The sequence below is a fragment of the Moschus berezovskii genome, chromosome 2 (genome assembly GCF_049115385.1).
Source record: "Moschus berezovskii isolate FMDL1 chromosome 2, NW_MosBer_1.0, whole genome shotgun sequence".
Lineage (NCBI taxonomy): Eukaryota > Metazoa > Chordata > Mammalia > Artiodactyla > Moschidae > Moschus > Moschus berezovskii.
The window spans coordinates 7235923-7252304 of NC_142461.1; the positions used below are offsets into that span (position 1 = coordinate 7235923).

General features: G+C 44.5%; 1 protein-coding gene across 3 annotated transcripts in view; it reads right to left on the minus strand.

Annotated features, from left to right (window-relative positions):
- Positions 1 to 6272: 6272 nt before the first annotated feature.
- The window catches only part of CNR2 (cannabinoid receptor 2), a 37596-nt gene continuing 27486 nt past the window's right edge, over positions 6273 to 16382 (minus strand). For all 3 annotated transcript variants that reach the window (XM_088841693.1, XM_088841691.1, XM_088841689.1), the window contains one exon: positions 6273 to 8870. In XM_088841693.1, coding sequence (XP_088697819.1) covers positions 7740 to 8825 — 1086 coding nt within the window. In that variant the 5' untranslated portion in view covers positions 8826 to 8870 and the 3' untranslated portion in view covers positions 6273 to 7739. The remainder of the gene's footprint in view (positions 8871 to 16382) is intronic.

A 16382-nucleotide genomic window follows, 5' to 3' on the forward strand; every position in this document is an offset into this window, starting at 1 on the left:
GGGGCGAGCGGCCCCGCCCACTCTGGCTCCTGATTGGCTTGGAAGGGAAAAGGGGGTGGGGCAACCCGGGCTGCTTGGCTACCGGGAATCTTTCCTCCGGGTGGGCGGGCGGTCCCTGCCGCCGCTCTGGCGCTCAAAGGGAGAAAGACAGGGAGTCGTTGATGGCCCTCAGGTGATCACTGATTGAAAACTTGAGAACAGAATTCACTGCCGGGTGAAATCGTGGGGGTGGGGGTGGGAGTGTAAAAGGTACGGTGTGTGCAGAGAACTTTGAGTGGTCCACTTTGATGTTACTGTTAGGAGCTATTTGTTGTTGCTGTTGTCGTGTCCGACTCTTTGCGACCCCATGGACTGCAGCACGCCAGGCCTCCCTGTCCATCACCAACTCCCGGAGTTTACTCAAACTCACGTCCAGTGAGTCGGTGATGCCGTCCAACCATCTCCTCTGTCGTCCCGTTCTCCTCATGCCTTCAATCTTTCCCAGCCTCAGGGTCTTTTCCAATAATTCAGTTCTTCGTATCAGGTGGCCAAAGTATTGGAGTTTCAGCTTCAACATCAGTCCTTCCAATGAACACCCAGGACTGATCTCCTTTAGGATGGACTGGTTGGATCTCCTTGCCATCCAAGGGACTCTCAAAGAGTCTTTTCCAACACCACAATTGGAAAGCATCAATTCTTTGGCGTTCAGCCTTCTTTATGGTCCAGCTCTCACATCCATACATGACTACTGGAAAAGTAATGTCTCTGCTTTTTAATATGCTGTCTAGGTTTCTCACAGCTTTTCTTCCAAGGAGCAAGCGTCTTAATTTCATGGCTGCAGTCACTGTCCGCAGTGATTTTTGGAGCCCAAGAAAATAAAGCCTATCGCTGTTTCTATTGCTTCCCCATCTATTTGCCATGAAGTGATGGGACCCAATGCTATGATCTTGGTTTTCTGAATGTTGAGTTTTAAGCCGTTTTTTTCACTCTCCTCTTTCACCTTCATCAAGAGGCTCATTAAGGGTGGTGTCATCTGCATATCTGAGGTTATTGATATTTCTCCTGGCAATCTTGATTCCAGCTTGTGCTTCATCTGGCCTGGCATTTTGCATGATATACTCTGCATATAGGTTAAATAAACAGGGGTAAGGGACTTTTAGAGTTGTACTATAGAAGAGAAAGGGTTTTCCAGGTGGCACAGTAGTATAAAAAGAATTTGCAGACCAATGCAGGAGAAGCAAGAGATGCGGGTTTGATCCCTGGGTGTGGAAGATCCCCTGAAGGAGGAAATGGCTGGAGTCCCTGAGATGGCAAAGAGTCAGACATGACTGAGTGACTGAACACACACACAGAAGAGAAAGACAGGAAGCAGGAATACCAGATGGAAGAGCATTGTCACAGAAATGCAGGAGCAGGAGGACGATGGGAGAAAGCATTATCAGGGGAGAGGTGGGAGGAAAGTGGGCGCTGGAAGAAGAAGAGCGGGTCCTGCCATCTCTGCCCTTACAATGCTTCCTCCCATCACCCTTCTGCCCCTCATTTCTGCCGGGGCTGTGACAGTGTTCTTCCATCTGGTATTCCTGCCTCCTGACTTTCTCTTCTATGTGTATGGTCAGTCGCTCAGTCGTGTCCGACTCTGCAATCCCACAGGTGTGACTATTTTGCCTAATATTTGTCTAGTACGTATGGAAGGGCCTTCCCTGGTGGCTCAGATGGTAAAGAGTCTGCCTGCAGTACCGGAGACTGGGGTACGATTCCAGGGTAGGGGAGGTCTCCTGGAGCAGGAAATGGCAACCCGCTCTAGTATTCTTGCCTGGGAAATCCCATGGATGGAGGAGCCTGGTGGGCTACAGTCCATGGGGTCGCAAAGAGCCAAACACAACTGAGCAGCTAACACACACGCACATGTCTTGAATTTGCTTTGGAACTTTTGAGGCAGTTCAAACAGCTTGACATCTACTTAGAAAAACAAGACCTATGCACAGGTGGACTCAAAGGAATCTTTTTAGAGTAATAGAGTGAGAAAATTGAGAGCCTCAGGCCCAAGTAATGCCTCTGTGAACCTTGTCTGACAGGAAGATCACCAGATTCTGCAACTAGTAGATGCTGTGCATATTCAGGTAGGCGGCGAGGACATCGGGTGTGGGAAGTCTAATGACCGCCCTGACTGCACAGTTGGTATCTCCGTATCAGTGAGAGAACTGCTGCAGGTTGGAGTTGGAAGGAACTCTGGAGTTCTTTGACGCCATCCTGTTCTTTACTCTTCTTCCCATTTTATGGAAGAGGAAACTGAGACCTAGACAGGGGATTGGAGTTGCCCAAAATCATGTAACCAGTTTGGATCCATGGTGGGACCAGAACCCAGGTCTCCAGGTGCAGAACCTGTGTCTCTCAAATGCTGCTTCTCTCTTGTACCCTAGGAGGTGCAAGAGAGCCTGTCAAAGCCTGTGTTGACAGAAGCCAGCACTTCCTCATTCTAGGAGCAATAAACAGAATGGCTGTTGCTCAGTGAACAGCCATTTTATCTTCTGTTACTTCCTTTGCAAGGTTATGTTGTAATATTGTCCACAACAGCAAGCCCAGACACTTAAACAAAACAACAACAAAACATTCGTACATGACTTCTAGTGATCATGGTGAGTAATGGTCTTTGATGCTACAGAGCTCATCTTTGGGAATATAAAATAGGACACCATGACCTTTATTCCTTCTTAGCCTCGTAGCCAAAACGTAAATCTGCAGGTGCAGGTGAGAGGCATTGTGACACTTTGGAAAACCTGGAAGCTGGAAACCTAGGTTTCTTGCATTAGACACAACCTTGTTGGGTCTCCTTGGGCAGGGCTGGTCCACTGCCTGGGCCCATTTCCTCATCCAAACAATGAGTTCTCAGTGATATCTGGGGCCCCCTTTCTCCCTTGCTCTCCCCCTCCATAAACTCTACTTTTTTACTTCAAGTAGAAATAGGGTGTGATTGTGAAAGGAGAGAGGAAGAAAATGTGGAAATGCGTTTAATTCAATGATTTTTAAACTCTATTCATTAAACAAATATTTACTGAGTATCAATTTATGCCAGGCACTTGGGCATTTTTTTGGCTAAAATGAGATAAGACCCCACCAATGAATAAAGAACAGCGTGTCCCAAGTTTAAGGAGTCACATATTCACCTTTAAAAAATGAGCCCATTTCTTTACATTACAAAAAGATAGGTATTTGAGTTAAAATAAAATCCTGTTTTCCTAAGTGCAATTAAAGCTTTTCAGAAGCAGTTCAGTGACACAGATATTGACCAGCTCCCTTAAGACTCTATAATGGTTCTTCAAGGAACCCTGGGAACCAAGACGTGAACATGGAGCTCATCTTGTGGGGGAAGACAAGCCCATGACTCCCACTTAACACAGTCCATAAGGTGGGGTGTATTAGGGGGTTGGGCTTTGTCCTTGGGGGCTGTACTGGGTGAAGAGTGTCCCCCAAAACTTCACGTCCATGCAAATCCTGTGAATGTTCCTTCTTTGGAGATGTAATTTGTTAAATTAAGATGAAGTTATGCCTTAGTCCAATGAATGGTGTCCTTAAAAAAAGACACCAAGATAAAAGACCTAATTGTAAGACTGGAAATAAATTAAATAGAAGAAAACATAGGCAGAACACTCTCTGACATAAATCATAGCCCTATTTTTTACAATCTGTCTCCTAAGGTAAAGGAAACAAAATCAAAAATAAATAGGATCTAATTAAACTTAAAAGCTTTTGCACAGCACAGAAAACCATCAGCAAAATGAAAAGACAACCTACTGAAGGGAGGAAATATTTGCAAATGATATGACTAATAAGGGGTTAATATCCCAAATGTATAAATAGTTCATACAATGCAATATAACAAAGCAACCTGATTGAAAAATGGTCAGAAGACCTGAATAGACATTTTCCCAAAGAAGACATACAGCCAACAGACAAATTTAAAGAAGCTCAACATCGCTAATCATTAGAAAAATGCTAATCAAAACTGCAATGAGATATCACCTCAATCTGGTCAGAATGCTGCTGCTGCTGCTGCTAAGTCGCTTCGGTCGTGTCCGACTCTGTGCGACCCCAATGGCTATCATCAAAAAGAACACAAGTAACAAATGATGATGAGGATGTGGAAAAAAGGGAATCCTTGTATACTGATGGTAGTAACATAAATTTGTGCAACCACTGTGGGAAACAGAATAGAGATTCCTCAAAAAACTAAAACTCATCTCTCACATGATTCAGCAGTTCCTCTCCTGGGCATATATCCGAAGAAGATGAAAACGCGAATCCAAAGAGATACATGAGCCCCAGTGTTCCTAGCAGCATTATTTACACTAACTGGAAGCAACCTAAATGCCCATCAACGGGTGAATGGATAAAGAGGCTGTGGAATGGAATACCACCCAGCCATGAAAAAGAATAAATCCCTGCCAGGTGCAACAACGTGGCTAGACCTGGAGGGTATTATGCTGAGTGAAATAAGCCAGACAGAGAAACATGAATAGTTCATGTATTATCACTTATGTGTGGAATCTCCAAAACAAAAACAAACAAAAATGAACATAACAAAACAAAAACAGACTCACAGACGTAGAGAACAAACTAGTAGATACTGGTTGTGGGGGGAGAATCGGGGAAGGACAAGAGGAGTTGGGGTTAAAAGGTGCGAACTACTAGGTATAAAATAAATAAGCTCCAAGGATATATTGTACAACACAGGGAATAGAGCCAATATTTATAATAAATTAATGGAATTTATTTGTCTAGAAAAATGTTGACTCATTGTTTTATACCTGAAACTAATGTATTAATAGCATTGGAAATCAGCTATATCTCAACTGAAAAAAAAAAGACACCCAGAAATAAAGAATGGGGAAAGGCCACGTGAAGAGAGAGGCAGAGGTGGGAGTTCAGTTGCCAAAAGCCAAGGGACACCAGGAGCTGCCAGAAGCTGGAAAACGCGAGGAAGTGTCCATGCGCTGGGGGCTTCCCAGGTGGCTCAGTGCTAAAGAATCCGCCTGCCAATATAAGAAATGCAGGTTTGAACCCTGGGTCAGGAAGATCCCCCAGAAAAGGAAATGGCAAACCACTCCAGTATTCTTGTCTGGGAAATCCCATGGACAGAGGAGCCTGGCGGGCTACAGTCCATGGGGATGGCAGAAGAATTGGACACAACTTAGCGACTAAACAACAACATCCTTCCCGTGAAACTTTGGAGACAGCATGGCCCTGTTGACACTCTGATTAGTTTCTAGAGTCCAGAACTGTGAAAGAATAAATTTCTGTTGTTATAAGCCACTCGGTTTGTGGAAAGTTGCTGCAGGAAGTTAATTTAGGGCACAAAATGAAGTATGTTGAGACGTAATGATAAGGTTGCAGCAATTTGCTGTTATGAAAATTTATTATTAGATTTATTAAGTCATATTATCACTTATACTTTATACATATTTGTCACTATTAGACTTATTATTATTGAAGCCTGATTATTATTTGTAGGCTTGTTTATTATTACTATCCAAATCAAGCAGAATTTGACTGAACTGGGCCAAGAAGTTAGTGGTAAAGAGGGTAGGCTTAGCAGCCAAACAGAACTGGGTTGAAAACCCCAGCTTTGGGTACATATCAGTAGTGTGATCTCAGTCAAGGGATTTTTGCCTCTTAGAGATTGTCCTCATCGGTAAATTGCGGCTACCAAACCCTCTTCATCAGATTATTGTGAGACTGAGATTCCTCACTTAAAAACACTTAGCCCAGGAACTTCCCTAGTGGTCCAGTGGCTAAGATTCTGCACACCCAATGCAGGGGTCCTGGATTCAAGCCCTGGTTAGGGAATTAGATTCCACATGCCGCAACTAAGAGCTCCCCAGTGCCACAATGGAGATGGAAGATCCTGTGTGTCTCAACTAAGACGCACCACAGCCAAATAATTTAAAATACATAAAAGCACCTAGCCCAGTGCCTGGCACATAGTAACATCTCAATAAATGCCAGTTAACTCATGACCAAAGCACATAGTAGGTCTACCCTACCTAAAGTTGCTCAAATAATCTCTCTTCCACGACATTGATGATTTCTTTCTTTGTACCACCATCAACTTTCTTTCTTCATTGGCTCTGTTCCCAGCAGAATGTAGAATGTGAGCCCCATTAGACAGGGGCAGAGTCTTATTTGTGGCTGGACATCCAGGATCTAGCACAGAGCCTGGCGTGTATTGGTGAGATGGTTGGATGAATGAATGAATGGCGAACACCCTGTCTTGTAAATATTAAATGAAGACACGCTTAATCAATACATTTCCTTTTATTCCATCTGTAGTCCCAAATAATTGCATCAGAATTCTTATGCATCCTCCTCACCATCAACAATTTCTCCTGCCTACTGCTTAAAGCCCCTTTGGTAGGAATCCAGCCTCCCTAATAATGTAAAACATGGGTATCCTGGGATCTTCAAAAGCATGGGGCTGAATCCTTGCTGGAGCTGATGGACTGTGGGACATCAGCCCTATGCCTGGCACATAGTAAGGGAATTTCCCCCTCCTCCCACTTGCTCTGTTTATTATTTATTATAGGGTTCAGGTGGTAAAGGAGACAAAGGGGCTGAATCGAGGGATGGCTGGGAACAATTTGGAGATTTATAAAAGCTTTGTGAATATCTTCCTTTTTCTTGGAGTTGGATTAGACTGGCACACTGCTTGCTTCCTTCCAGTGGTACCACCAAAAAGGACTTAGCAAGACCAACAGAATTCTCTGAAGATTCTGCATCTCAAGCAGTCCCAGCCTCCTCTGTATTCCCCAGGTCCCTAGGAGACACTGTGATTATGGGTGGAGATTATCAAGGTGTCAGAGAGGGCCACTGCCCTAATAATAAGATGTTCTGAACTGGAGGCTTGTCAGTTACCTCTGCAAGAGGTGGATTGACATCCTTGATCCTCCTCGCATTTTAGTTCTTGGCCCTCTGTGGGAAGGGTGACCTTCAGGTAGGGCCTTTCATAGCTCTAGAACCAAGGAGGCCCCTAACAATTAAGCAGGAAGAAGGGCTGGCCAGCCATCCCATCTGATATCCTGAGATCCCAGGAGAATGATCCATTCTTCCCAGATCTCCTCCAGGTCCCTCATTGCTGAGCGTGAAAGCTCCACCTGGCTCCTGGGGTCTCTGGAGAATTCAGGCACTAAGCTGTTTTATTGGAAAGGTGGTTCTGACCTGCGCTGAGCCTGGCCCAAGCCGCCTGCCTCCTGCCCACCTTGCCGCCTCTCACAGGGCCTGGCTACCCAACAGACTGTGATCAGGTCATGCAGACAGGCATGACCAGGATACCTTCCAGGGGTCAGTACCAACACTCAGTGGAAAGGGCTAAGTGTCCAGGCCTCTGGGGTTGGTTCAAGTCAGACGAGAGGATCAAGGCCACTCTTCCTCCTCCGGGGAGTGAAATGACTTCTGACTTGGCTGATTTCACACTGTGAAAGTGATCACATCAGTGACCAGAGCTCATCAGGCCAGGACAGCTCTCTGGAATCTAGTGATCACATCAGTGATCAGAGTTCATCAGGCCAGGACAGCTCTCTGGAATCTAGTGATCACATCAGTGATCAGAGCTCATCAGGCCAGGACAGCTCTCTGGAATCTAGTGATCACATCAGTGATCAGAGCTCATCAGGCCAGGACAGCTCTCTGGAATCTAGTGATCACATCAGTGATCAGAGCTCATCAGGCCAGGACAGCTCTCTGGAATCTAGTGATCACATCAGTGATCAGAGCTCATCAGGCCAGGAGAGCTCTCTGGAATCTAGCCCCGGGGTAGTTTTCACATCAGCTTCTGTCTCAGTGACTGAGGACCTGGGGATCTCTCCTCTGCCTTCCGGCCCGAGGCCCCTCACACACTTCTTCCAGCGGGCCAGGCGGTGGTGGGCAGAGGACCGGATCTCCCCACTCCGCAGGGCATAGATAATGGGGTTGACCATGGAGTTGACAAGGCACAGCAAGCAGCAGAAGGCAAAGACCTTCTTGACCTGGTCGCTTAGCTTGGCAGCCAGGCTGTAGACCATGAGGGCCAGTACCGGGAACCAGAATATGAAGAGCACAGCCAGGAGCATCCCCAGGGTCTTGGCCAACCGCACATCCAACCTCATCCGGGTCATTCCAGACAGGTGTCTGTCCCGGTGCTCAGACAAGCTGGCTACGTGCTGATGGGCCTTCCAGAGGACATGCGCGTAGGTGTAGATGATGCCTAAGAAGAGGGCGGCGATGAACAGGAGCCAGCCCAGCAGGTAGTCATTGGGGATCAGGGGGAAAAGCTCAGAGCAGGGCCTGGGACAGCAGGTCCATCCCATGAGGGGCAGGTAGGACACCAAGGCAGCGAGCACCCACATGATGCCCAGGGTCACCAGTGCCCTTCCACGGGTGAGTAGAGCTTTGTAGGTAGGCGGGTAGCGCAGACAGAGGTAGCGGTCGATGGCAGTCAGCAGCAGGCTGCCTAGGGAGGCTGTGAAGGTCAGAGTCACGCTGCCGATCTTCAGCAGGAAGACAGCTTTGGAATCCACGCCATCGAAGACGTGGAAATGTACAAAGCTGGAGGTAAACACCACACTGGCCAGAAAGTCGGCCCCAGCTAAGCTGCCAATGAACAGGTAGGAGGGCTTCTTGCGGAGCCGGTGTGAGGACACGATGAGGTAGAGAACAACCAGGTTCTCCAGGGCACTCAGCAGGCCCAGGAGGGTGCACAGCACCGCGACAGCGATCTTTTGGGGCCCGCTCAGGATCATATACTCCTTCATGGGGTTGAAATTCAAGCCATCGCTGGAGCCATTGGCTGCCCCTATCTTCAGGCATATCTCCATGGGGTGGGTCCCTGGGCTTCTGCCGGGCTTGCCAAGAAGTCTTTGCTGTAGCACAAGAAGAAGAAGAAGAGATGAATCTTTTTCAGTCAGTTCAATGACCTCACACGATCACTGACTCTAGCCAAACTCTTCACCCATGTGGATGGATCATGTTTGTTGCTCTCTGCGGCGTCCCTGGTGTCTGAAGGTAGAGAAGATGCCCACGATGCGGGAGACCTAGGTTCCATCCCTGGGTGGGGAAGATCCCCTGGAGAAGAGCAAGGCAACTCACTCCAGTATTCTTGCCTGGAGAATCCCATGGACAGAGGCGCCTGGCGGGCTATAGTCCACGGGGTCGCAAAGAGTCGGACACAATTTTGTGGCCCACACTTTCACTTTGTCACTTTCTATTTTACCCTTTCTCCATGCTAGTGAGGATGTACTAGGTCTGTACTGGTTGCCTTAGGAGAGGCATGTGGGAATTCAAGAAGCTGAAAAAGTGAAAAAAGTGAAGTCACTCAGTCGTGTCTGACTCTTTGCAACCCCATGGACTATAACCTACCAGACTCCTGTCCATGGGATTTTCCAGGCAAGGTTGCCATTGCCTTCTCCAGGGGATCTTCCCCACCCAAGGATCAAACCCAGGTCTGCCGCATTGCAGGCAGACGCTTTACCATCTGAGCCACCAGGAAAGTACATCAAGAAGCCAAGGTGGCCTGTAAACCATGTGATCTCACATATATGTGGAACTAATAAAACCCAAAAACTAATTCAAAGATACAGAGACTAGCTTGGTGGTTGCCAGAGGCAGGGATTGGTGGGAGGGTGGTGTGGATGAAATGCCTGAAGGTAGTCAAAGGTACAAGCTTTCAATTATAAAAAAGTCTCTTGGGAATAGTTACTAATACTGTGTTTGAAAGTTGCTAAGAGAATAGATCTTGAAATTCCTCATCATAAGAGAAAAATTGCAACTGTGTAATAAGGAAATGGCAACCTACTCTAGTACTCTTGCTTAGAAAATTCCATGGATGGAGGAGCCTGGTAGGCTGCAGTCCATGGGGTCACAAGGAGTTGGACACGACTGAGCGACTTCACTTTCACTTTTCAATGACTTATTACGGTGATCATTTCCCAATATGTACAAATATCAAATCATTATGTTGTATACCTGGAAATAGTATTATGTCACATGTGAATTATACCTCAATAAAGTAAAATAAGAAATAAAAGTGACCTGCAAGTTTTTTGGGGTTAAGCAAAAAACTACGCTAAAGACTTCATTTTGAAACTGAAAGGAGGGCTTCCCTGGTGGCTCAGGGGTAAAGAACCTGCCTGCCAATGCTGGAAACATGGATTCAATCCCTGATCTGGGAAGATCCCACATGCTGGGGAGCAGCTAAGCCTAAGGTCCACAACTAGAGCCTGTGCTCTAGAACCTGCGAACTACAACTGCTGAAGCCTGCATGCCCTAGAGCCCATGCTCTGCAACAAAAGAAGCCACCACAATGAAAAGCCCATGCACTGAAACTAGAGAGTAGCCCCATTCTCCACAACTAGAGAAAAGCCTGCAGAGCAATGAAGACCCAGAAAAGCCAAAAATAAAGTTATATTAAAAAAAACTGAAGGAAATAAAAACCAAGAAAAAATAGAATCCAGAGGATAAGGTGGAGGGTTTTTTGCATTTGTGTTTTATTTTGTTTGGTTTGCCAGTTTTGGTAAGTAAGATGCTGAAGGTTTAACAACTCAGAGTTGGACACGACTGAAGTGACTTAGCAGCAGCAGCAGCAGCAGCAGCAGGGATGGTTAGACAAGACTTGGGCTTCACACCAGTAGAAATGCCAGATAAAATATAGGAGTCTAGATAAATTTGAATGTCAGATAATGAATCATCTTTAGTATAAGTTTGTCCTAAGTATTGAGAAAAACAAATAGGGCATGTGAATATTGTAAGGGACATTATTAGAAAGCAAAATTCAAATTTCTCTAGAGGGATACACTCTCTTATCCAGGTCACACAAGATTTCCACATATAAAGGCCCAGGGAATTTGAGCTCATGATGCAGAATTACAAAATGCACATATAAATATGAAGAAGAGTTAGCAGAAATGTCATACAGTAGAATTAGACTTCCAAGAACTTCATATAATTCTTGGGTTTATGTTATAGAATATGTATATAAGCTTTTTCTTTTTCTTGCAGCACGAGATGTTAGTCCCTGGACCAGGGATCGAACACATACCTCCTGCACTGGAAGCATGGAATCTTAACCACTGGACTGCCAGGGAAATCTGAATATGTTTAATATGATTAAACAATAGGGAATCAAAACCATGATTACTTAGTGAGAGGCTAGGCACATTTGAAGAAGAATCAAGTAGAATTTCTGGAAGTGAAAAATGAAGTCATTGAAAATGGAAAGCCTTAAGAGGAGGTGAAAGAGCAGAAGAGACTAGCCAGCCAAAAAGCTCTGATCTAGAAAGTGGACCTGAGGAAACTTCTCAAAAGGCTGCACAAGGAGATAGAGAGATGGGAAATATGGAAGAATGGTTAAGAGACAGGAAAGATCAAAAGAAGAGGTTTAAAATATATCCAACTGGAGTTTCAGAAGAGAAGAATAGAAATTGGTGGTGGGCACTGGGGAGGTCATAGTCAAAGAGATGCTAGTGGAGAATTGCCCAGAATTCTCCTGGATGTGATTCCTCAGATTCAGAAATCACAGTGAACTTCGAGCAGGCTTTTGTTTTTTTTTTTAACTGTAGTTGATTTACAATGTTGTTAGTTCCAGGTGTACAACAAAGTGATTCAGTATATATAAATATATATATATATATATAATTTTTTCCAGATTCTTTTCCATTATAGGTTATTATAGGATATTGAATATAGCTACTTATGCTATACAATGAAAAAAGAAAAAAAAAAGTGCTGGTTGCTCAGTCCTGTGCTGATTCTTTGTGACCCCATGGACGGTAGCCTGCCAGGTTCCTCTGTCCATGGAATTCTCCAGGCAAGAATCCTGGACTGGGTTGCCATGCCCTTCTCCAGGAAATAAATAAATGAAAGTCAATGGTCTTTTATAAAAATAATATTATATTTATATATACATGCCTCTTCAGTTTCTTTTCTATTATAGGGGATTATAGGATATTGAATACAGTTCCCTGTGCTATACAGTAGCTCCTTGTTTATCCACTTTATATATAGTCATGTGTTGAGCAGAATTTTTAAAACAAATGAATTCCACATGCACATATATTGTAATAAAACTTCAGAATGCCAAAGACAAAGAGAAAAAACTAAAAACAATCAGAGATTAAAAAACACAATCCCTGCAAAGGAATCACAATGAAATTTAAAAGCAGATTGGCCATGAGCAATAATAATAGCCAGAAGATAGATGGCAAAAAGCTAGCTGTCACTCAAAATAATAGAGATAGAATTATTCACTAACAGACCTTCCCTGAAGGAAGTCTAAAGGAGATGCCATCAGAAGAAGGAAATTCTCCACAGAGGGAAGGACAGAAAGGCAAGAAGGAATTGTGACCAGATAAGTGGATAAATGCGTGAGTAAATAAAAACAAATGTCTGTATAAAGCCGTAATAATAAATAATAATAGTGACTGAGACTGACATGGAGGGTATGAAAGCAGTGCGAGCAAAATTGTGAACGACATAACACAAGCCGAGAGAGGAATAGAGCTGGAGCTTCATTCAGGAAGTGAGTAACGGTATTGAACCATGGTGTGGAGGAGACTCTTGATCGTCCCTTGGACGGCAAGGAGATCCAGTCAGTCCATCCCAAAGGAAATCAGTCCTGAGTGTTCATTGGAAGGACTGATGCTGAAGCTGAAGCTCCAATACTTTGGCCACCTGATGCAAAGAGCCGACTCATTGGAAAAGACCCTGATGATGGGAAAGATTGAAGGCAGGAGGAGAAGGGGACGACAGAGGGTGAGATGGTTGGATGGCATCACCGACTCAATGAACACGAATTTAAGCAAGCTTTGGGGGATGGCAAATGACAGAGAAGCCTGGAGAGCTGCAGTCCATGGGGTCGCAAAGAGGCGGACACAATTGAGTGACTGAACAATAACAAACAGAAATGATCTAATTTAGACTTTTAAAAATCAGGCATCAGGACTTCACTGGTGGTTCAGGGGTTAAGACTTCACCTTCCAGTGAAGGGGTGCAGGTCCAATCCCTTGTTGGGAAGCTAAGATCCCACAAGCTTCATGGGTCAAAAGGCCAGACATAAACCATAGAAGCAACATTGTAACAGATTCAATAAAGACTGTTTAAATGGTCCAATAAACTTTAAAAAAAAATCAGGCATCATCGTAGCAACTAAAAATTGGCACTTATCAAGAGCATTGCCAATGAATGATCAACAAAGGCATTCACCACCTGCCTCTACGGAGACTGAACCCCTGCTGCTACAGCTGTTGACCTTCAACACCCCCTGAGGGAGTTCAGGGTGGAGTGAGGCAGTCTGTGCTCCAGGGAATCTGGTGGGACAGGTCTTCAGATAGTTGGATTTTTTTAGGCCGGATTTTGTGATCTCAATCCTTGCATCTCCTCATATCTAGAGAAGCACTAAATCCCTTCATGGTGACATCAGATCCTCATAACGAACAAAAAACCTTTTGTAAAATGAGTGCTTCGTGGTATTGAACTCCCCCTTCTCCAGAACCTTATATATTAACTTTCCCCCACTGCCGCTTTGGAGAAGTCTCTCAGAGCTATTTGAGATGCTGCCTCCCAGGCTGCAGTCCTCATTTTGTCCCAAATAAAACTTAAATTGCAACTCTCAAGTTGTACACCTTTTTTAGTCAACAGTTACGCTGACCATGAAGGGACCCAGAGTGGACTTCCTTCCTTCAACTGGACTCCACAAGGAACCGGAGCTTTGGTACCAGCAGTGGCCCGTTGTGCCCATCCGCCTCCTGGGGGAGTGCAGACGAATTTAGGTAGGTCTCTCCTAGTTCTCAAATCTCCTGTGTTGGTTGAGATTCTGAGTTTTACTGGGCAGTGGAGGAGGTTACCTGCCCCCTCCCAGGAGGAGAGATACTGGCGGGGGGCCCGGGTGAAACAGCCAGGGCTACCAACTCGTGGTCTGGACACTGAGAGGGGTTTGGTTGGAAGATACTGAAATCCCCACCCAGGCAAAAGACACAGGGTGGGGGCTGGCTGAAAGCTGCCGGGGGAGTTACCCACCCAGTGAAAAGGTACTGGGGAGGGGGACTCGACTGAAGAAAAAATTAAGGAATACCCAGGGCTCAGCTAAAAGATGCTGAGGTTGCTCCGTTGTAGGTGACTGAATCGTCTTAGCTAAGTGGTTAATTAAGAGGCTGATCTGACACTTTTCCTCAATTCGACTGCCATTATAGACTTTGTCAGGATAAAAGTGAGGAGAATATATGAGAGATTTGCTCCAAAGAAAAGGGGCAAGACTCCTCCCGTTGCTTATGTTTTCTCAGGTGACTGAGAAATTTACGGGAGTGGTGGAGGCCTTGTCCTCATACCGTACAGTGGTCCTATAGGGAAACCCACTCGTTAATTAAAATACTTGTTCATCTGGGGGTCGCACATAAGAATTGGCCATTCAGTGACCTGAGCAGCCACGGTGGTCTTAGATTGCTGGAGGCAGAATCTAAGACGAGCTGAAACGAGTTTGGGGTGACTCCTGGAGGAATTAAGCTCACAAGCAGCAGATGGGCCCACTACACAAGTTCACTAGTGATTTTTATCCCTGACAAATTCAGCTTAAAATGGGAAACGGAATCTCTCAAAAATAGAAACAAAGGAGTGTCAGAAAGCCAGCCTCTGACTAACACTCCAGCCAGATTCATGTATGGAGCTCATGCTTGCAAGTACCTAGTTAATTGGAGAAATTATACTAAAAGAGATTTCAACCTAAAATGGCCAAATTGGGTTTTTTTTGATACTTCAAAATTGATATATTTGCGTGCACAATTAGAAAAGGCCAGCCATGCTTACTTTGGCTGATATCTAGAAGCTTCTAAAAGAGGAAATGATAGGAAACCAACAAGAAATTGCTTGAAACTGTATCAGAACTGAAAAAGGCTGCTAGCACTGACTCTGCCAGGTCTAGTGGAACTGGGAAGTCACGTTTGGCATTTACGCCATTTGGCTTTTGATTTCTGGGCATCTCTTTGTCTTTTGTTTCCGAGTGTGACTCCTGGCTGGTGAAGTTCTGGTTTGGTTTGGTTTGAGTGAGCAGACATCTAGTACATACTGGGAATTGCTCATTCTAAGGTTCCACACCTCACCTGGGAACCCCTTGGAAAAACATTTTTTTTTTTTTTTGACTGGTCAGTCTATAGCTATGACAAGAAAAATGGCCTAAAATATTAGATCTTTATTGACAATAGGATAGGAAAATGGACTAAAGATCCCTTTTGTCTAGGACTTCCTTCTGTAATTAACAGCCTGGGGCTGATCAAACTAAGACCCTTACTTCCCTAGAGGGACAATCCCTGCTGGGACCAATCTGCCCTTGTTATAAGGGCCAACTTGATCACTATCTGGTCTAAATTCTGGCTATAAAACTATGATCACAGAAAAATATTATTTTTGACAATGTCGTCACAATATCCTTTAGACTCCAGAGAAAGCTTGAAGAAAAAATTATCCTTTTAAGAATTCTCACCCTGAGGAAATAATTCCTCCTGTACCTTTAGACCAGAGCTCTCTGGATCACTCTAGACCATCTCTAATTCCTGAAACCAAAAGGAAAAAAAAGGGAACAAAGCATTTTAAAATCTTATTCCAACCTTTTTTTTTTTCATAACTAGTATTCATAACTGAGTTTGGAAATTAAGCAGAATATTTTCATTGTACCTAGGTTTAATATAAGTTAACTATTATTATATCTGTTACAAGTTTGTCAGCAAGGAAATTACCTTGAGTGAAGAAACTTCTAAAAAATGTTAAGAATAATTATTCTTTAGGAATGTCTGTCTAAAATAGTCTCTCCAGAGTGGGGTAACTTGAACTTCTAAGGGTTGTGCTAAATTAAGTGTTGGAAGTGTATTGAATAGCTAAGTCATTTCCAAATAAAATAAGATTTTGAAACATCTACTGCTGAACACTAATTTCCTCTTACAGAGAAACTAAAGATTGCTGGAATTAAAAATGAATGATGTTTGGGGCCATCCTAAAACGTTCTCTCTAAGAAAGCAAAGGCTTTAGAAATTATCACTGGTATTTATGCTTACCAACCTATAAAATGCTAATATAAAAGTCAGTTCTTGGTTGCTTAAGGGAAGTAGGAAGTGTGTTTTCAGTAAAGAAGGTATGAGGAATGTAATTGCATTTTGTGAAGGGAAAAGGAAGCAAGCCTGACTCACAGGTGGCTTTTTAGGATGGAGGAACACAGTAATGGGTGCTGCTACTGCTGCTGAGTCACTTCAGTCGTGTCCGACTCTGTGTGACCCCTTAGACGGAAGCCCACCAGGCTCCCCCGTCCCTGGGATTCTCCAGGCAAGAACACTGGAGTGGGTTGCCATTTCCTTCTCCAACGTGTGAAAGTGAAAAGTGAAAGTGAAGTCGCTCAG